The 22,872-nt window shown below is 40.4% G+C and overlaps 1 protein-coding gene across 1 annotated transcript; it reads left to right on the forward strand.

Annotated features, from left to right (window-relative positions):
• The first annotated feature begins 1,882 nt into the window (after positions 1 to 1,882).
• LOC102722608 (ethylene-responsive transcription factor RAP2-13) lies at positions 1,883 to 3,811 on the forward strand. The gene has a single exon (XM_006660512.3). It carries the CDS (start codon positions 2,440 to 2,442, stop codon positions 3,301 to 3,303), a length of 864 nt encoding a protein of 287 aa, XP_006660575.1. The 5' UTR covers positions 1,883 to 2,439; the 3' UTR covers positions 3,304 to 3,811.
• Positions 3,812 to 22,872: the final 19,061 nt, after the last annotated feature.

Below are 22,872 nucleotides of genomic sequence, written 5' to 3' on the forward strand. Positions count from 1 at the left end.
TAACTACTAGCTTTAAAATTATTTTATGTCATTAAGAGCTAATATAAAGTTAACTTGTACAATGGTTATAGATAAACTAGCGACAAAATCTAGCCAACGAGATTATGAGCTCTGAACAAGTTAGAGTTTCAGCCCACCTTTCTATTGATCTTTAGCGCAAAAAAATTTAGGGAGTATTCGTGGGGGCTCCAATAACTTTAACGGGGTTAGAATGGCTCAAGCCCCTGCCGCCTCCAAGTTAAATCTACCTATGACATAAACATATATTATATCATCAATATATGATACACACTCGCTGTCTTGAAACTTTGTGCCGTAACTAGCTATAAATATATATAAGGTGTGAGTGCCCTTGCAGGGCACAATCATGGCTGATCTAAGCTACTACCTCCGTTTCATATTGTAAGATTTTCTAGCTTGTCTAAATTTATTCATTAATAAATATATATAATTTATATATGTGTCTAGATTTGTTAGTATCTATATGAATTTAGACAAATGCTAGAAATTATTATATTACGAAACGGAGGAAGTATGTTCTATGGATGCATATTTCACGGGCCTCATAGGTTGTAGTGCCCACATGTCAGTTTGCAAATCGATCTCAATTCATATTGTATAGGTTGATGAAATACCGTAATTTGAAAGCTCTAAACAGTTCATTCGTTCCAAAAGGGTTTAAAAGGAAACACATAGGCAACTTTTGAAATTGATATTGTACCACTGATTCTTCGAAATAAATCTACCTAACAAAAACTAGTAAAAAATTCCACCTTTAAGGACAAAACAGAGGAAAAATAACGCTAGCCCAATTCTTCGATCTTTGGTTGTCTCAGAAATGTTTTCGGTTCTATAATATTTTTTTACTTACATTTCTTCCTATTTACAGTATATGGTTTGAAAGTAATGGAACGAACCCTAAATTGATAGCCACTGTACTAATGATACTGGTTAGAAAACAAAAACAAAATCAGATTAAAAGAACACTACACGGTACAAAAGTCACCAGTTGCGTTATAACAACAAAAACTATATAGGGAGAGTATTCCAACAGTTCATCTAAATTTGATCATCATATCTTTATTTGGATAATCATGCATCCTTCATATCCCCTGTACTCCAGTAGATCATCTATATATGACATTTTCTATATCTATTTAGAAGATTGGAGAGAGAACATCTAAATATAAAGTTTCTCTTTCTTAATATGGATGATATCTAAAAATAGATGATGAGATAGATGTTCTGCTGAAGCTCAAACTTTATACGTAAAGAATGTGATAAATAAGCTGTTGGAATGCTCCGAGAGTATAAACAAAAGGGTGTTTTGTTCTTCATCAAACCAGAAAAGAGTATAAACAAATGCACAACTTGCAAGCAGCTCATGCCCGTGGAATATTCGCGGCCCAGCAACAAACGCCGCTGCGGCGCACCGAACACCAAACACCACACACGGAGCGTCCTGGGCCCGCCACGTCATCCCGCCAACCGGAAGCACCCGGTGGGGCGCCGCCGGCACGTGGCACGCGCCACACGGACACGTGGCGGGCACACGCTGGAGCCGCCGCAGGGTGCTCGGCCTCTTCCCCGGCCACACCCGATCCGCGCACTATGCATGACGCGTGGGGCCCACCAGAGCGGGACCCACATGGCAGTCACTAGTGAGACTGGCTGGCTGGCTGGCGCGGGCTCTGGCTCTGCCGCCGCCGCTGCCATCGCTAAAAAAGCGAGTTGGCGGGAGGAGTAACAGCGAAGCAACCCGCTAATCACTGCCCTAATCCAGGCGATTAGCCGGAGGGAAATTACTAATTAAGGATGGGATTAACTGGTCATGGTCTTCGTCTCGGGAGAGCTCGAGACGCCGCGCTATAAAAGAGCTCCAATGGCGTCCTCCCCACCTCCCCGCCCCTCATTTCCCACTTTCGCCCACACCAACACGCCCCAGATCCACAGCCATCCGCCACCAAGCCCACAAACACCACCGCCACCGTGAGCTCGAGCGAGTTAATCTTTTAGATCTGAGCGACTTCGAGCTTTTTGAAGGTAAAGTTTTCTCGAAACCCTCCTCTTCTTCTTCCTCCTCCTCTAGCTCCCCCACCTGTTCTTCTCCGGATTCCTGGTTCAGTGAGCAGAGAGTGAGAGACCCAGGACGTTTTAGATCCAGGGCTCCCAGATCTGCTGTTTTTTTCAATCTTCCTCTTTGTGTTTCTGCTGTTCTAGTGTAGGTTGGTAGCCAAGAGGGGTTCTTTTTCCACGCCTCGCTTGCTAGATCTACCACCAAAGCCATCTGTTTTTTCTCCTGTGGCTGTTGATTTCATCCTGCCTGTTCTTGATTTTGGATTCGGAACCTGGCAATCTTTGTTCTTGCTTTAGTATTTTACGAGAGAAGAAAAAAATCCCAAAAAAAAGAGTTTCTTGAGTTGTTGTGATTAGGGTTAGATGGCAGCAGCTATAGATCTGTCAGGGGAGGAGCTGATGAGAGCACTCGAGCCTTTTATCCGAGATGCCTCCGGTTCGCCTCCGCTTCAGTCGCAGTTCGGTCCCACCTCGCCGTTCTCCTTCCCGAGCGCGGCGGCGTTCGTGTACGGCGGCGGACAGGCCCAGCCGGAGCTCACGCCGGCGCAGATGCACTATATCCAGGCCCGCCTCCACACGCAGCGGCAGGCGGCGCAGGCTGGAGCGCTCGGCCCGCGGCCGCAGCCGATGAAGGCTGCTTCGGCGGCGGCGGTGGCGACCCCGCCGCGGCCGCAGAAGCTGTACCGCGGCGTGCGGCAGCGGCACTGGGGCAAGTGGGTAGCGGAGATCCGCCTCCCGCGGAACCGCACCCGCCTCTGGCTCGGCACCTTCGACACCGCGGAGGAGGCGGCGCTCGCCTACGACCAGGCCGCGTACCGCCTCCGCGGCGACGCGGCCAGGCTCAACTTCCCCGACAACGCCGCCTCCCGCGGCCCGCTCCACGCCTCCGTCGACGCCAAGCTCCAGACGCTCTGCCAGAACATCGCCGCCGCCAAGAACACCAAGAAGTCCTCCGCGTCCGCGTCCGCCACCGCCACTTCCTCCGCGCCCACCAGCAACTGCTCCTCGCCGTCCTCCGACGACGCGTCGTCCTGCCTGGAGTCCGCCGACTCGTCCCCGTCCCTGTCATCGTCTCACGCCGCCACCACGGCCGAGACGTCCGCGACCGTGCCGGAGATGCAGCAGCTCGACTTCAGCGAGGCGCCGTGGGACGAGGCCGCCGCCTTCGCCCTCACCAAGTACCCGTCCTACGAGATCGACTGGGACTCCCTCCTCGCCGCCAATTAACACCACCACCGCCGCCTCCTCCACCGCTTCTTGGCTTCACCACTCGCGCCGTCGTCGTTAGCCTAATCGCCGCCTCCGCCGCCGTCGTGCAGACATGGGATTTTAGACATTCTGCACGCACGGACGGGCACTAGTGGATTAGCAGTTTTTTACGTCCCTAATCCTGTTGCTTGTTTGGTCCCTCGTGTACCTAGATCTCTCCATAATTGGTTCTCCTGTCTCATCTGTAGATGCTAGGGTTGGTTGGTTGGGTGTTCTTTCCACCGGAGAAGCCGATGCCGCCTCCAGCAGCCGGCGTTTTTGTTGTCCGGCGTGCGTCTCCGGTGGTCGGCCGGTCGGTCACTGGTCAGTGACTCCGGCAGCCTCGCGTCTGTCAGTCACCTCTACTGCTGATCTTACAGGTTGTAAAACAGTAGTAGTAGCAGCTCATCGATCATGTCTGTAATATTTAGCGTGTTAAGAACTCTGTAATGTGAATTACTAGTGCTGGTTATTAGTGTCGTTATTATCAAGTCGTCTTCCCTGCTGCTGCTGCAATCTTTTGATGATTCGTTTGGTGCTTGCAAAGAGAGATCGATTTGTTCGGTTGCTTGTTGGGGTCGAACACTTTCGCTTTCGAGGATGTCGGCTCTGCATCAACATCGCCGGATTTCGGCTGCCATCTCGTGATCGCAGCATGGGAAAGGCGCGAAGCTTGGCTCGAAGAAACCGTATGTTGTGTGTGTGAAGGCGACGGTCCGGTGGGCCGGGTCGGGGAGAGAGAGGAGGCGACCGGGCCGGCGTGGCGCCGTCGCCGGCGACATGCCGTATCTTCTCTTCTTTGCGGCTTGATCTCGTTCACAACCGACCCCTCCCTCCCGACGTGATCGCCCATGGGAATCGCATCCCTAACCTCGGTTTGCATGACATGATAACAAAAACACTGATTGATCCATCTGGCGCGACCACCCTAGATGCCGTTTCGTTTCACGACCAGGGTTTCACTACTATATAACGCCCAACAGCGAATCCACGGTCATCAATAATAATCATGTGAAATCTGTATGAATTTAAATTCAAACAATCGTCTGCATGGTAGCGATTATCGTCACGGAGATGATAATCGTGGCGGTGATCGATAATCACAGTTTTGATGTGAAATCACACAATATGTCAAGAGGGTTAATTAAATTCATGTCATTATAATTTTACCTGTTTTGAAATATACCATTACTATTCAACTAAATGTAAAGATGTCATTATAACTTTAGAACTATTTCAGATATGTCATTTATAGACCAAATTATTCTTTTCTACTTATAAAGGGTATGTTGAACAACATAAGGATAGTATGGTTCAATTTTCTTTAAAAAATGCATGGAAAGGGCACACAGTGGCATGTTTCGAATAGTTCTGAAATTATAATGATATTCTTACAATTAGTCAAATAGTAATAATATATTTCAAAACTGGTAAATTTATAATGGCATAAATCTAATTAATCCTTCATTTTCTCTTTTAAATTTTCTCAAATGTTTTTAAATTTTTACTGAATTATCGTTATTGTACCTTGACACTGTGACCGATTATCATGACTAACACAATGATAATCGTGATATTGAAAATCATATTTACTAGTACAACTCACCACCACAAGCTCGTAGTGTTTGCGAGATACGGTATGATTATCCGTGACGGGGGATGAGGTGGTGCATCGATTTGAATGGGGGAGGGAGGGAGGAGCTTGGAAACGAAAGGGAGGAACGCGCGGGAGGCGAGAGGGTGGTAGAGTAGAACAGAATTCCCCGCCAAAAATATCGTGAGTAGTACAAGCAATGCACATGGGAGGAGGCGCGAAACCGCGTAGCGTCCGCGGCGGCAACGACGAGACCGGCACAAAAAGGATAGTGTGGCCTCCGGCGTGACATGACCGGCGAATGGCCCACCACGTCGTCGTCGTCGTCCGGATGGCTAGCATAGAGCTCCTGTGGGGCCCACGCTTCAGTGGCACAGAGACAGTGAGGCAGCGGTGGTCAGAGGAAATGGAATGGAAAGGTGAGCCGCCAACAGGCAAGGGTGGTCGAGGTGTGGTGGTGGAGACGATTCGCGATTTCTGGCGGCCGCTGCTGCTGCTCATTCTACTGTGGTGTGTTTTTTTGCTTTGGTTTTGCTTTGGCATGTGGCAACTGGCGTTCTGGCAGTGTGGCACGCGTGCTGTCCGTGTCCGTCCGTCGCTTCTACGTATTTTCTGCGTCCTCCTATCCCCAGTCTTATTTGAAAATATTTCTGTGTATTTTTATTGTAACTACAGGGCAAAATATTAATAGTACGTTATGCGTGACTAATTTTTTTAATTTTTTTTTTAAATTTTTTAAATAAGACGAACGATCAAAACGTTAGACATATAAATCAAAAAATAAAGTTATTATAAGACGAAGAGGCAGTATTAAACTTTTGCTTTCGATGAATCAACTTATCAATAAACTCCCCCATCCGTCACGAGTTCTAATATACTCTCTCCATCACACAATAAGTATATTTTTATACTATTTATATTTTACATTTGATCGTCCGTCTTATTTGAAACAATTTGTGTGACTATTTTTCTAAATTTTCATGATTTTTTTAAACAGGACAAACGGTTAACCATCGAACTACACGAGAAACTATAAATCCTGATATATCAAGATCCTGATTGGATCCCTACGACTTTTTTTTTATCTCTGTCACATCGAATGTTTAGTCACTAACTAGAAGTACTAAATATAGATTATTAATAAAACCCACCTCATATTTTGGATTATTTCACGAGACGAATCATTTGAGCCTAATTAGTCCATGATTAGCGAATGTGATGCTACATTAAATATTTGCTAATCGTAAATTAATTAGGCTTAAAAAATTATCTAATGAAATAGCCTTTATTTATACAATAGTTTTGTTATCGGTCCATATATAATACTCCTAATTAACGTCCAAACATTCGATATGATAAGGGACTAAAAAAGTCCTTGGATTCAAACAGCCCCTAAGATGGAGATAGTAAGTTTACAGCTAATAATTGACTTTACTGTTAGTTCAATCTCAATGGAAGTTTAATGGGCAATAAATAGGATGTCATGTAGATATTTTTAATGATGTGGCAAAGTATTAATAAAGAAAGAGATGAAAAGAGTTTCATGGAGATGAAACCTTCTATGCATTGTTACAACTTGTATCTTGCATCAGTGGCGAACCCAGAAAAAAATTACCGGGGGTCCAATACATACTATTTATCTAATTTTTGTACTTATACACTAGTTAATATGATATATTTTTAGTAAAAGTTGGATAATTTACCTGGGGTCCGAGGACCCCGGGAGGCTCAACGTAGGTTCGTCACTGTCTTGCATGTAACCTAGAAAATAACAATAGATAAAACTATACATTTAGAGAGGAGTGTTTTATCCTACTTTTGAACTGTTTAGATGACATGTGACTTAGGTAATTGTGTCTATGAAATTTACATTGAGAATGACCTTTGAACAGGTTCAATAGTATAGTATAGCCAACTACTAGCTTCAATTCATCTATAACTAATCTAATAGACAATTCATCCAACAGTTACTTACAAAACATTAATACATGGTCCCACGTGTCATACACACTGTGTTTTGGAGTCCGTGCTGTAGCTAGTTATAAATTAATAGCCCACCTCTCTTCTCTCTCTTATTTCTTTAAAATATGCTTATAGCTAGCTTATAATATGCTAGTGTACATCCTCTTAACCTTGTAGGGTCGGTGTCTTTGCTGCTTGATCCTCGCTGCTACTCTACACACACATACTCATGCTGGGAGTAAATGCGAATGGCAAGGCAGGCACACCAGCCCACTGGACAGAAAGGTAGGGTCGGCCTCATCTGCTACTGTACACCAGTCACCATGCATTTGTGTAGGTAGAGCCAGTATGCAGCGGGCAGGTCTCGAATACAGTGATCCTTAACTGGTCGGTACAACGATCCTGATGACAAAAGTGGTTCCCACATGCCACCAGAGGTTTCGCGTTTACTCCACGAACGAGTCTCTGAAAACGAATAAAAACACAAATTTTATAACTCATCTGAAAATTACAAGACAATTTTTGAGCATAATTAATCCATTATTAGCACAACATTTATAGCTAATTATACACTAATTAGACTCAAAATATTCATCTGATGATTTCTCCCTAACCATGTAATTATTTTTTTCATCTGTGTTTAATTCTCTATTTAAGTGTCTAAAGATTTTAATGTGATGTTTTAAAAAAACTTTTTAAGAACTAACTATGCCTAACTATGGTTAACACAGTAACCTTACCGTTGAAGTGTGGCTTCGAAGACTAATGACTCTATTCTAAAATCTAAGTATTTCTAGATTGTTCGAAAATATAGCATAATTTAATAAATAAGAAACGGATAGGTACGAGTAGAAGGACAAATAAAAGGTACTCCGTAATTGATAACATACTTATCAATAAATTTTATTTTGGTATAAATTTAAAATATCCTAAATATTTATATTTTAAATTTTAAAATGGAGGGAGCAAGTTCAAAAGAATTAAACAAAAAATAATTATTGAAAGGAAATGCTCGGTTTTCCTTGGTTTTACTCCTAACCCTAATCAATATCCATCCATATTGAGGCAAGCAAAACCAGCCAAGTGATGGAGTCCATTTCAAACTTGGTGATCGACTCAGCTTCATACAGTGCTCATCAATCATGCCAATCAATATATCGTGTATCTTCTTGATTATCACTAAGGGGCACACTGTCGCCTCAGAGATTCAGGTTCCATTTAGGGTTTCCTTCCCATGCATACATGCCAGCAAGTAACAATCACCTCTGCTCATTGCAACGATTCATCAAATCAACCACTGTTTAATTAGTACTGCGGTGGTAAGCCCAAATCGTGGTTTGAGAACATTTCACACAGGTGTCGCAAAAGGGCACATCAGGAAGCAATGCTCAACTTTCTCTTTAATGTGATATTTGTTTTTAAGAAGGACGCTAGCTGCCCATAACCGGAGTCCGGAGAGTAGTTAAATTGTGACCCAGAGAGGAGGAAACCATGGAGGCTTCCATGTTCGAGCTGTTTATAAGCATAAGCAAAACTATTTATTAATAAAGAAAAACTAATCCGTCGTTAAAATTTTTATATAAATGTTCTTAGTGAATTAAAAAGTAAAATGCTGAAAAATAAATTACAATAAGACCCTAAAATTAACTATAAATTGAATTCTAAAATTTAAATTTTAGCCTATAAAGTAAAAAAAATAAGGCCAAAAACGGTGCCGCCCCACTGCGCTACGCTAGTGCTGCCGCCCCTTCTGGTTTCTGTGGACAGGCAGCAACGGGCATGCATTGCTGATCTCAATTCTGATTACATTTCGGCGAGCCATATATGCAGGATGGGATCAACCCAACATCATTTTTTCAAGGCAAAAAAAAAAAAATGGCCTATCAAGGCCACAAATTCAGGAGTTAGGACGTTTTCTTCAGGCTCCGGTTGGTAAGTAAGAGGATAATTCAGGCCCTATCTTTCAGTTTTTTCCCTTTCCCTTTTTCTTCTTTGTGAGGCTACGAAGACAACGGACGGTTTGCAAAAAGGCAGTCATCTGCTGTTCATCACTGCCCACTAAGCACCAGCAGTATTAGCGGTTGGCAGCAGTGAAGTTATGGATCAAACATGATATGGGATTTTGCCGGGCTATTCTTCGATGTGTTGTTGGGCTTGCCGTTGCCGGGCTCAGCATGAATGATGATTGTGCCAACACAAGGCATCTGGACCAAGTTGAGCTTACCCGCGACTGAACGTTCTCGTATTTCAGGAAATGGAGTAATATTTCAGCTGCTTTACCTCGTCGAATGGTATAGCCTTGCGCAGATAATCTCTGCGGGCAGTATTCTATTACCACCGGTGAAAAAATCTTGACCGTTAAATAAAAATTATACTGTAAAATATAAAACAAATATTCTACTGTTAGTATTCTATCTGGTAGTATAAAAAATCTGATATATTAGATTAAAAAATATAAATGATCTACATTAGTTATACTACTAATAGTAGAGAGCCCCATAAAACATAGCACACGTATGGATTTGTTTCTCTATTACTCCTACTGATCCATTCATACACAACTTATACTTTAGTATTTGTATAACTGATATAGTAGCTATTCTATTTTGAACTTTGACCACTTCATTTTTTTTTAAAAAATGTAGACATATAACCATACATCTTGCATTCATCCAATCAAATGCATGTCATAATCAACGACACTAGTGATTTGAGAACAGAGAAAGTGTTAGCATTATCAAAATTTGATAGAGTAGAGATGGTTTATGCGTTAGACTTGATGCAAACATCGTGCTACCATGGGATAAATACCTGATGCTTAAACTTTTAAAATTCTAGCAAATGTTACAATGTCATGCATAAATTTGTGTTAAAAACCATATCATGATATTATAAACTTATTATATGCTATAAAAATTGATGATTAAAGTTTCAAAAGTTTAACAAAAGTTTTTTTTCGAAACATTAACTAATTATAAAGAGAAGTGACTAAACTGCCCCCCATGGTTTTCACCTAATCCCGTGTAAAACAGCCGGCTGGGTCTCGATCATAACCATGCAGCCATCTGGCTGTCAGGGATCAGCGGCAGTGCACTGTGCAGCGAACAAAGTGAGAGCATAATCAGTGATAGTTCCTTTTCAGTGGCTAAGCATGTCTGGGCTGGGATGGGATGGCCAACGACCACTCCGGATGCAATGCATGGCTATCTTGCACAAAAGTGATGTAGAAACATCTGGTTCTTCATAGCCAGAGACTAGGCTATGCAAGAAGAGATGACCAACCACATTCTGTACTTGGTCACAAACATGAGTGTGATGTTCAGGTAAACATGGTCCTGAGATATGCTTTGCTGGTCAAGAGACAAAGTGGAGCGAAAAATTTCAAACGATATATTTGTAAATAAAAAATAATTACGATTAAACTTTTATATACATGTTCTTAGCAATAAAAAACAGATGCTAAAAAATAAACTGCGATGAAAAAAATTCTAAAACTAGGTTGAAAATTTAAATTTTGATATAAGTATAAACAGAAGCGAAAAGACGATTGGGGATGGGAGTGAATGGGTCCGATTAATTCCATTGCAAGGATTTCACCCAACACCGTTCCGTCACAATCCAGTGAATCTTGGGATTTGATCTATCGAGATGTCTCCCTACTCGGGATGTATAGAGTCCAACAATTTGATTCTGATAAGGGATTAGATCTGCAGAGTGGTCTCTACTTGGGCATAGTCCAACCATTTGATTCTGATTAGATAGCTTATTCTTTCAAGGGAACAGAGTGGAGGGGACATATTCTACGCACATCACACTCACAGTACCACATAAGTGTAGAAATTGATAGCAATTATCCTTAGAGCATGATACTCACAGTATCACCACAGTACCACCATTGAACATGCATGTGCATCACTGAAAATTGGTGGGTGTCAAAGTTAATTATTATACAACTTAAAATTGGAGTATCATTTTGTTTGATCCAGACTAGATCGGATGAAAAACATTGCATCAAGCTTATTAAAGGTGTTATTCTAGAGTGTGTATTGGATGTTGAGTTTTCATCTTAGACTAAGGAGAGCAAATCCTATATCTGTTTGAACATGTGTTAGATGATATATTAGTGGGGGTGTGTAAAGAGTGGTGTGTAAGTGCACCTTCCGTGTAATTAATAAGAACAACCTATTCATGTAGTTTTAGTTTTTTTTCTTATTTTGGTTGTGTGCATTCTTTTAGAGGGAATTTTTATTGAAGGTAATTATTTTAATGAAAAAATGAAAACAAATGTCAGTTGACTGAAATAGAAAATTTAGTACATTGTTGAACAACCGCAATACGACCAGGTACATAGTGAACTACGGTAGTTTAATAGGTACAAGTCGAACCATAGTTGTTGGTACGGTAAAAAAATTAAGTACATGCACATACTTATTGCCGATGACCCTATCAAACAACCATAGTCTAAGACGCAATGATGTGGCACCTACTGAACCATGGTTGTTTGACGGGGCATGTGACATCACACCTGTCGAACTGTAGTTGTTTGATGGGCCATCTGATAGCACACATGTACATGAAATTGTATTGCGGCACTTTATCAAGTATCATGTCAAACTTTGGTCATTCGACGGGATGCTAAAATTATAATTTAAGGTAAAGGACAACTATTTTTGTTACATTTTTTCATTACAATAGTATTATGTTAATAAAAAATATACGCATTTCATTACTTAATGAAATGTACAACCGGCTTAACCACGATAGAAAAAGAATTACATGATGAAATGCGTATTACCATAAAAAGTAGAACCGCCAGTACCACACACCCGTTCTGTTATTCATCTGATCACATGCTAGTTTCTGATGAGAGAGGAGAGATAGAGGAAGGGAAATGGGGGATGCATATATGCATGTGGCAGAATTTGATGAGTTGTAAAGTGGTGAAGCTTGCGCATGATAATTCACCAAACACATATATATGCATGCATGATTGATCCAAGATACAGCTTAATTAGGTTGGTAACTCCACTGCTGCTGTCGTCCCAGAGCTCATGTCCCTTTTAACAAAATGTTAATCCCCATAGCTTTAGCACATCCCACATTCCCACTTGCATATGTAGGATGTGTGATAGATGATACCAGAAAACAGCAGGATAAAAAGGAGTAGTGGTTGGATTAAGGTAGCAGATTTGGTATTCCTAGCTTTAATTAATTTGGCTAGATCCAGTGCTTTGTAGGCCATGAAATGGATATGCATATAACGGCAGGGATAAGCCCAGATTAGCAGCGCCACATGGAAGTGAAAGGGGTGTGCTCACCAACCAATGCATGTAACCACTCAAAAACTCACCTATTAATATTTTTCGTCCACGAAACATTCATGCAACTAGCTCATATATAGTCATAATTAATTCAACAGGAGGCATCTTGCTAATTACCAGCAGCTGAAAGATAGATGATCAGGAGGCACATATAGCTAGTTAGCTATTTGATTTGGACAGTATAAATTAAGTCCCTGATTATCTCTATCACAATTGTGGCCCATTTTGGCACCATTGCATGCTTATTTGCAAATCATTTATTGTGCGTTAAATCTTGATAAGTAGTTTGGGCCTTTAAGGCTTTAATATGACATGCTAGAGGGGTAGGGAGAGTATATCCTATATCCGTTCTTAAATGTTTGACATCGTTAACTTTTTTATATATATTTAACTAATTGTCTTATTTAATTTTTTTTCAAATATGTAAAGCTATATATGTGCATAAAAGTATATTTAATAATAAATATAATGATATAAAAATAATTAATAATTATGTAATTTTTTAATAAGACGAAGAGTCAAACGTGTATAAAAAAGTAAACGGCGTCAAATATTTAAGGACGAAAGGAGTATTAATCATACTATGTTACTCATTATCTCTTTGATTGTTTAAGATTGCATACTAGAATGATCTAGCTTGGCCTGGCTTGATAGCTGAAGTGCATTTGCAATGGCAGCCATGCATATATCCAACTTTTTAGTTTTTATTATCTCTTACTTGATCCAAAAGAAAAGGGTCTTTACTCTGCAGCTTTTGTTGTTATGTGACTCCATTGATCCCAGGATAATGATTGAGATTTAAACTGGGGATACAAGTGGGCAATTCTGCTACCGCATAAAAATCATTTTATCAGTTCATTTTCTATATGGCAGTATAAAATTTAAAATATAAAATTAACTAGAAAGATGACAAGCGTGAAAAATCTGGTTACCTGCCCCACTTGCAGCCCTTATTTAAACTCGTTTCTACTTATTAACTCTGTGTCATATCAAGATATTTGATCATTTCGATATTTATATAAATGTTAATAAATGTAGATACGTTATAAGACATATTTATTAATTTATGGATGAATACTGATAGGTACAGAAATATATTACTCGGTACATGATATCCATATTTAGCGGTGGGAATCATGCGGACATGGATTTTCTACCCTGTTCACGTTGCATATCTCTGCTTTCTATAAAGTTATAAAATTAATAATATTCTGTGCTCTTATGAAGCCACGTCACCTCAATTGTTTTTAGCATTACGATGATACATCAAGGGGGTAAATTAAATCATACCATCTCAATTGTTTTTAGCCTTAGGATGATACATCAATGGTGCAAATTGCATCTCTTCGTATCACCTAAATTGTTTTTAGCCTTTGAATGATTCATCTAGAGTGTAAATTATTTCTTTTCTTCCAAAAGACAAACCATACAATTCAACCATTTATAACATATGGATAATTGATAAAGACACAAAAATATATAAACACATTAAAAAAATCGTATAGTAGGTAAGATTTTTTTAGAATTCATATCTATTATATTATCACATAGTTCTTTCGTAACAACACGTGCGATATGCATCTAGTATGTAGTATATGTGTAAGCACACAGTTTAAAGTGGATCAGTCATCGGTGTAGTCAATCCGTAACCGTTGATAGTGAAGTGACCTCTAGCCATGTGCCACTGCACCTTTTCGTTTATTCGTTTATGTTTTTTTTAAAACTTATAAGCTAAAATTTAAATTTTAAATCTTAAATTTAAATTGACTTTAGGGTTCTTTTTACCAAAATTTATTTTCAAATCTTGACTATTAGATCACTAAGAATACACAAATAAAATTTTTATTTGTAAATTATTTTTTATTTACAAAAATATTGTTTGACCTTTTTACAAAACGCCCAAACAATCATCCAAAAAGATGGCCATATCTTTGACTAACAAATCAAAGCTAGCTAGCTATATGTTATATTAACAACTAACAAGATCGTTATATATATATCCTACTACCAGGTATAACTATTCCCTGCACGTTCATAATGAAAAACATTTTCATAACTGTTTCTGCTCCCACCCGACAGAAAGTATGAACATTATTAAATCTCATGTGAATGATATAACTACATGTATAGAGTTTACTTTCTGTTAGAAGAGAGAAGAAATATGTATAAAGCTGTTTTTTATCTTAGACATGAAGGGAGTAGCTACATCTGATAATGGGATAGATGCTTCCTCTATATATATATATATATATATATATATGCTGCATGATCTGTTTAGCCGGGAGTACAGGACAATGTCACAAGGATGTGTTGAAAATCACATCATTCGCACGAAGAATTGCAAAAGCAGGTAATTAGTTTATCTGAAATTCTGAATTACATAGTGGTCATCGTAAATTAATCGGACGAGCTTGATTAAGGTGCTCTTTACTAGTAGTTTTCTTTTATTAGTCTTACCATTAGTAGAAGAATATCAACTACTGTTACTACAAAAATATTTTTTTATTATCAGCAGTTAATTGTGGCAGTGCAAATAGATATCATACATTGGATTAGAAAAAAATATACAATCTAAATATATTAGTTCTACTCTAGTAGATAGATAGAAATGTAGAACAGCAATAATTAGACTCATTCAAGTTCTTACGTCATCACCGGTACATCATAGGAAGGAAGTACCAGATGTATGTAAGCATTATCTTTTTACTTTTGATATTAAGCATTATCTTTTCACTTTTGTTATTGATCAAATGTTTTATTTTTTTCTGTCAAACTTAAACGTAATGGATGGGGCCTTCAGATTATCATTCAATGGTGGTGAACGTTTTTGATCGATGAAATTAAAATAATATGACCCTTATATTTTTATTTATCTTTTTAAAGAAAAGCAAGGATCCAGCTATCTACGTACTACTGCCTCGTTTCAGGCGGACGTTTTGTTTTGCTAGGATGAAAATTTGAGCAACGATTACTCTATTATTATATCACTCTTATGTGAAACAAAAAACATAATCATAAAAAGTATTATTGAATACAAATTTATTGATATCAAATTTGTGTAAAAAATATATATTCTAGTGGAGTAATCATTGATCAAATTCATGTCATAACGAAACAAAATACGTTTTATATTTTAAAACTGAAGGAGTACTTTATGTTGGAAAGAAGAAAATGGTTTGCAAAACATAGACCGGCGGCTCAGGAATATGGTTTACAAAACCAACGAAAACTGTTTGTTTTCATAGAATTTATGGTTTCGACATTGCTCAAGTTAACAAAACGTTCGGGGGAACCGGTTAAATTCAAAACACAATCTGAATTTCGTTCTTTTAATGTAGTTTATCTAAATTTCACCGATTTCAATAGTTTCTAAACAACTTTCGTTGAAACTAAACCAAAAAATTGCTAAGGAACGGCAATAACCCTAGAGAAACGGTTTCAAACTCTAAGGTGATGTCCACTAGTTATTTGCATGTTACCCTAAATAGTTATGATAAAAAAAAATACGTACATTGATACGTAATATATATCACTACAGAGATATACAAGTTCAAATTTAACTTCTAATACTAGTGACACACATATAACAATTAGAGTTTAATTTTTTTGTTTCTGTTATCTTATCAAATTTTTTGAAACAAATACAAAACTATCCGGATTCAGATAATATGAAAGCAACAAGCAGACATCTACTCAAGAATTAACAATCTAGCTATTGCCGAGCATCTGGGAGTTTAATTTATGAATAAAAAATTTATATACCTGTTTTTAGCAATCTAAAAAGCCAATGCTAAATTAAGATGAAAAATCTTATAATCTACTCTAAATTTAATGTTAAAATTTAAATTTTGGCTTATTAGTATAAGCAAAAACGAAAAGATGATGCCGGGTGGCTTTGCTCCTTCGTTTGGTTAAAAGCCTAGAACCGGAGATATTTCAGCAGGAAGAGAAAAGCATTAGTGTTGATCACTCTATGGCTAAAACCATGAGCTTAGTGTATCTCCAAGAGAATGGCTAAATTTTGACTCTCCAAATCAAAATTTGTCATTCATTTTAGTTTTGATAACTCGAATTCTAAAAGCATCTCCAAGAGACTATCCATCCCTACTCTCCAAATTCTATCAAGGGGAGGATGATAAGAGGGTCCCACTTAACAATTGTGCTAGTGGAGGAATGAGTTGCTTGATTTGTTCATTGATGACTCAAGTTTAGCCATTCAAATCGCATGGTAAGTCAAATAGGCACTTTTTTAGAGGTCATTTTTTGTGTAAAATGGTCAAATTTAAGAATGAAAAGTGGTCATTCTCTCAGAGATGCTCTACTTAGCATAATGCCGCTAACCAATCATTTGGGCCAAAGATCGACCGATACTGTTACGATGTTGTTGCATTTGCTTTTGACCAATCTGCGAACCAAATGCTGATAATGCATGGACCAATATATGGGGTCAGCCCCAATGATTAACGCTCACTGCAGGTTTGGAATTATAAAACACACGAACTAATCCCTGCTGATAATAAAAGATGCAACCTTTCTGAAATCTGATGGCGATCGATGTAGGCAAATAGGCAATGGTACAAAAGCGTGAACATCTAGTGGTTTGCAGGGAAGATGAATCTGATTAAGCATTTGGTGGTTGATTGTTGGTGGCTTAATTAGGCGCTCTTTGTTTAGATTTAGGCTTATTAATTTAAGCTTTGAAAGCCGCGTTCGGCGGTCTTAGAGCGTGTATAATAGAAAACTATAAACCGGCTAAATGCTGAGATGGAGAAGAGATGCGAGGAGAAAGATGAAAAACGGGTTGTAAGCTTATAATCGGCTCGAGTACAAGAACCAAGAGACAAGTGTGTCATGTATAAATGATAAAGAACTAACTAGTGTATGAGTGGGCTAATAATATAGCCAGCAAGCTGGCTATAAGATTACTGCTTGTAGTCTGCTCTTAGTCAACCCATATAGTAGTTAGCCCTTTATAATTAATACATGACTCACTTGTCTTTCTTTCACAGAGTTTCTCGGTTCTTGCACCAAAGCCGTCCGTAAGTTTGCAACCTGTTTCTCCTCGCTCTCCTCCTATCTCTACTCCATATCAGCATTTAGCCAGCTTACAACCTGCTATTATTAGCCTGACTCTTAGTAACTTATCCAGATTCTCTCATTTTCATGTGCACACTTCATGAACTACTAAAGGGTGTGTTTCTTACGAAATTTTTTTATAGGAAAGTTGCTTTAAAATACCATATTAATCTATTTTTTAATTTTTTATAATTAATAATTAAATAGTCATGTACTAATCTATTATTGTATTTTTCGTGCCGGTGGCTTTAAAGCTTCGAAATAAACATTAGAGTGCTATCTATATTTAAAATAAGGCAAAAAAACTATTTGAAACTACCATAATATAGTGTAAGAGTGACTTACAACTAAAAAATCTATTAAAAAAACCATTTGCTTCGCTTAAAAGTCGGCTTATAAGCCCAACCGAAAAGAGCTTTAATCGGTGTTCATGTGAGCCAGGATCGATGAGTAGGATGACAGCTCTAGGAGAGGTGCTGCCGGGGGTGAAATCGACTGATCCGAAATGGCGGTGACTGTGATCACTTCCACCAGCTGGAGACGGCGGCAGCTCCAGCCATGGCAAGGTAGATCATGGCCGGACGACGGCGAACGTACCGGCCGGCCGGCCGAGAGCTGCTCTGATCCGTTGCACTCGTCGTGGGAGGGTGCTAGCTTGCACTTGCCATGCATCTCTTATGTGATACAAAAGCTAGCATAATTATGGAAAAGTATTTTCGAACGCATATCTTATAACATCAATTTTAATATGCCACATAAATATACTCTAATGGAATAATAATTGATCAACATCATATATATTTCAAACAGTAACTCACTTTGTTTTTAGTCAACCGGCTGTGGGGTTGATGATGAAGATACTACGACCACAGTTCAGGAAACATCAAAACAGAAAACCTCATCAAAAAAGATACCCAAGGGCCACACCATAAAGGAGAGAGGAGAGCAGTGCACCATGTAACCCCCTCTCTCTCGGCTTTTTTTCATTTGACATCACTGATTTTTTAATATAAAAATTATATAGTTATTAATTTTTTAATGATTTCATTTACTATAAAAATTTTAATCATTACATATAATTTTTGCGTATTAAAATACTTTTAATAATACTAATAGTTACCAATATATCTAAGAGTCAACGACATTCAACGAAAAAAGCAAGAGGAAGTACTACGTAACAGTGCTAGGGCACGTACGACACACCATACCGTTGATTTAACCTGGGACAATTTGATGTGACACTCATTTAATGAAAGCATGTAATGTTACCGTCGTTTGGCTCATTGACGACTGTCCCTCGTGCTCCTAGGTAGGGATGGCAACGGGGCCCCGATACCCGATACCTGACGGGTATTTGCTCTATTAGGGGACGGGTATGGGATCATATCTCTCCCGCGGGTATCAAAATGGACAAGAATTCATCCCCAACGGGTATGGCGGGTACGGAGACGTTCTATATATACCCGTCCCCGTTACCCGTTGGAGAATCCGCTATGGTGCATGTGTATATCAAAATAGGCTCAGTTAGCGTATATTGGTCCAAGCCCAATTAAACTCGTATAAAAGGAATGCTAACCCTAAATCCCTAATGTGCACTGCGCACACTCCCCCATCCCTTGTTCCGCCGCCGCACTCGCGGTCTCGGTCTCGCGCATGCCGTCGACACCGCCCCACGCGCCGCCGAACTCGCGCTCACCCTCCGCATGCGTCGACGCTGCCGCACTCACCCTCGCGCTCGCCCGTACGTGGCACACGTCGCCATCCAATTACCCAAACGCGTGCTTGCACTCGCCGGAGTGCCTCAGGATGCGCACACCATGTCCATCCGCTTCTTCTACTCATCGGGAGCAACACATCTCTCATCGACGAGCCACTGTATGTTGCTGAGGTTGACCACCACGCCGGTGTTCTTCGAAGCTGGAGACAGTAGCTCTGATCTTATTGCCACGCCGAGCTCCTTGATCTTGGTGGCGAACTCTGCCCTGTCAAGATCGACAAAGTCGTTGAATTCTATCAAGCGTCTCCCCCTCTCAGTCGGGTATGTATTCGGGTACGGGTTACCCGTCGGGTTTGTTTTACCCGATCGGGGACGGGGACTGGAAAAATCTATACCCGGGATTGCTAACGGGGACGGGTGTGGGCCGATTATACTGTAACGGGGGTTGATAACGTTCTCTAAATACCCAACGGGTATATATACCCGTTGCCATCCCTACTCCTAGGTGAGTGGACAACTCTGGTGCTTGCTATGTCATCTGGATTCATGATTGATTATATATACATAGATATATTAACCATCTTGTAGATAGTTAAAAAAAGCAACAGTTGTCTAAACTGTCATACGAGATATCTGCTCTTCTATCTATATAAGATATATAGACACATCATCCGTCTAGACTGTTGTGAACCACAGCAAGTTGACGGCCCAATAGATGGAGTGTGTGGTAGACCACTGCAGATTAAGGAAACCTGCCATGGCCAAACTCTACAGCTAGCCAAGCGGCGGCATGTCGCCATGCATGCATGTGCGCTAGTGCAGTTGCCGGCCGGAGGATCCATTCAATCCAAGCAGCTGCAGGAGCATGCAACTGCCGGTTTTAATTAACTTGCCTCCTGAGCACTAGCTCGCTCGCTCGTGAAGGCATGGCAGGCCGGCACCGGCGCGCGGCGGTTGGTCGCGCGCACGCAGCGCAGAGGAGGCACATGTACAGTGATCTTGCCTGCCTACCCGGCCGCGTCGATCGATCGATCGGCGCCGGCCGGCCGGCGGGTCCGCCTCTCACTCTCCCTCCCCTGCCGCGCGCCCACGCCGGAGCCGAGAGGTCTGTCGGCCTTTCGGCAGCCACCCAACAGTCCACCCTCGTGCGTGGCTCGGTCTGGACCATTTTTCTCTTATACAAAATTAATAATATAGCCAACAAACTGATTATAAGATTTTTTATAATCTTTTCTTAGCTCACTTATATACTAGTTAGCTCTTCATCATTAATATAGCACCTACATGTCACTCTCATATAGTTTATTGGTTCCTGTGCCTAAACTGGCTACAAGCTTACAGTCTGCTTATACTCTCTCATCCCCTCTCTCCTCCACATAAGCATATAGCCAGCTTATAGCCTGCTATTATACTTGCTCTAAGAAAAAAATAAGTCAAAACTAGGCCCCTGTGAGTACCACTGTCTTTCATTGTTTCTACTACCACTCCACACGTCTTTTTCATAAGACCCAACGGCTAAATCCACGGTTGTTATATAGATGATGTAAAGACAAACTTCTTTTTTTCTTTCCATATATTACAAAGGAACAATATATTATAAAACAGGCTACAGAAAGAAATTAACTACTGCATTACCCTGTCGTATATATATATGATATTATTTGCAACAGTTAACAACGGACATGATCCACAGTTTATTTACTTTCCTCCTTGCTGAACAGCTAGTCAATGTGCGGCAGAATGTGCTACCACGACCGACTGTCAATGCAAGCACTATCATAATCGCTTGGCATGTGCTGCACGCACACATTATTGTCAGTCCATTTCGCGTCATTTCTGCACGGACAGTGATCAATTATGTGGGAAATCTGAAACCATCTCAGCTGCTAATTGTTTGATTGCTGCTACTGCTTTGATATGATCTCCCCCTTCTGTTGGCTGTATTCTTATATCCTCTTGGTTTTCTTTAGCTTAGCTAGACCAGTAGGAGTATGTTTTGTTGGGAGTAGTAATTAATTATTAGACGCATCCACTTGGCTTGATTTGCATCGAGTTGATTCGAATCAAATATCTGCAGCGCACTAGTGGTATATATTTACATGAGCAGCAACTTGTGTGGGCGGCGGCGATCGATTGCCGGCATTCCGCGCACCGCCCATTTCTGCCCGTGTTTGGTCAGTACGAGGAAATGCAAATGTATACACATACGGCTGCAGAACAAACGCAGTGATTAGTTAATTAATTACCTGGTCCATTAACGATCGGTCCCCAAGATTAGCTAGTAAAAAAAGAAAAAGAAACCGGAGAGTTGGAGGGCCAATGAGCAGCGCGATTCGTGTTCATGCATAAGCGCCAATCGATCGGTACCGTTGGTTGATGGTTGTGATTCCTTCCCCTGACAAAGGGTTGATCGTTTGATTTTTTTGAAAAAAGCAAACAAAAAATGTATGTATGAATAGAATATTTATATACGTGTTTTTAGTGATCTAAATTAAAGACAAAAAATAAAGTCCAACAAAAAAAAATCTCAAAATTAATTTTTAAATTTAGCGAAAAGTTGAGGTCGAAAAACTGTTCTCTTCCTAGACCGAGGGCCAAGAGGTAAATTGATTAAGCAGGCCCTGCATCATGGATACACTGTACCGATCCAACAGAGAGAAAAAAACAAACAAAAGCGTAAGCATCCACCCGCTATCCGGCGGCAGCTGGTTTCGCCGACCCCCAGGCGGTTTCGGCACCGGCTCGCGCGCCCCTGTTTCCCCTCCGCGCGACGCGCGACGGACGAGTGGGCAGAAAAAACGACGGGGAATCGCATCATTTTTATCATCCCCGCCCACCCGCCCACGCGCTCGCTCGCGGGAGCCTTTTGGCGCCTACCAACCCGGCGGCGGCCACCACCACGCGCGCCTGCGTGCGTGGGTGCGTGCGTGCGTGGTGGCGTGGGTGACGGGAAGGGATCGAAAGAGAGAGTACGCGCGAGGCGATGTGTTTGCCGCCGCGCTCGGGCTGGGCGGCGTCGACCACCTATCACTCGCGCGCGCGGCACATATGCGCTGCATAATTTTGCTGCTTCTCATCGTCTGGCCTGATGACTGCTACCTCCGCCCCAGTATAGTCGCATTTATAGATTTGTATGTCTAACATGTCTAATGACTGTTCGTCTCATTTGAAAAATTTTATGATTTTTTTTAAAAAATAGTTTTATATAAAATACTATGTGTGTTTTATCATCTAATAACGATAAAAATATTAACCATAATTTGTTTAAATAAGACGATCGAACAAACGTTTAACTTAAATAGTGTAAAAATATATTTATTGTGAGACGAAGAGAGTAAATGTTACCGATGGTTATAATACGACCAGACTAAGAACGAAGGGGGTTTGCATGCTAGTTGACTCTTTGTCTGGGGCAGGGCCTCATGGGGCCAATGATCATGTGTTTCCCCAGTGCCGTGCTCGAGTGCTCATTTGAGGGCACAACTACTACTCACGGCCCATCTATAGCACTAGCAGTAAAAGAAATAATCCTGGTTAAAACGTTATGATAGTCATGTCACTAAAATAATTATATGCTATTTTATTTTCACTGTAAATATTACTGGTACCTATTTTAAGTGGTACATAAGAGAAGAAGAGAACATTCAAAGGGTACCACGGAATATTTGGTAGCTTTCAGACTTTCATTTGTGTGTCGTTTTATTAGTGTAACCTCCACTTAACTCCTAGTGTGATATAGTATTGATGGTTCTTTGGAGAAGACTATGAAAGAAAAAAAACATAAGCCAAAAATGAAAATTTTGGAACCATAACCAAATTGGAACTAGAGAAATCAATGACATATGGTTAAATATGTTTTTGATGTTGAGATATGTCAG

This window comes from Oryza brachyantha, chromosome 9 (assembly GCF_000231095.2).
Source record: "Oryza brachyantha chromosome 9, ObraRS2, whole genome shotgun sequence".
NCBI classification, from domain to species: Eukaryota; Viridiplantae; Streptophyta; class Magnoliopsida; order Poales; family Poaceae; genus Oryza; species Oryza brachyantha.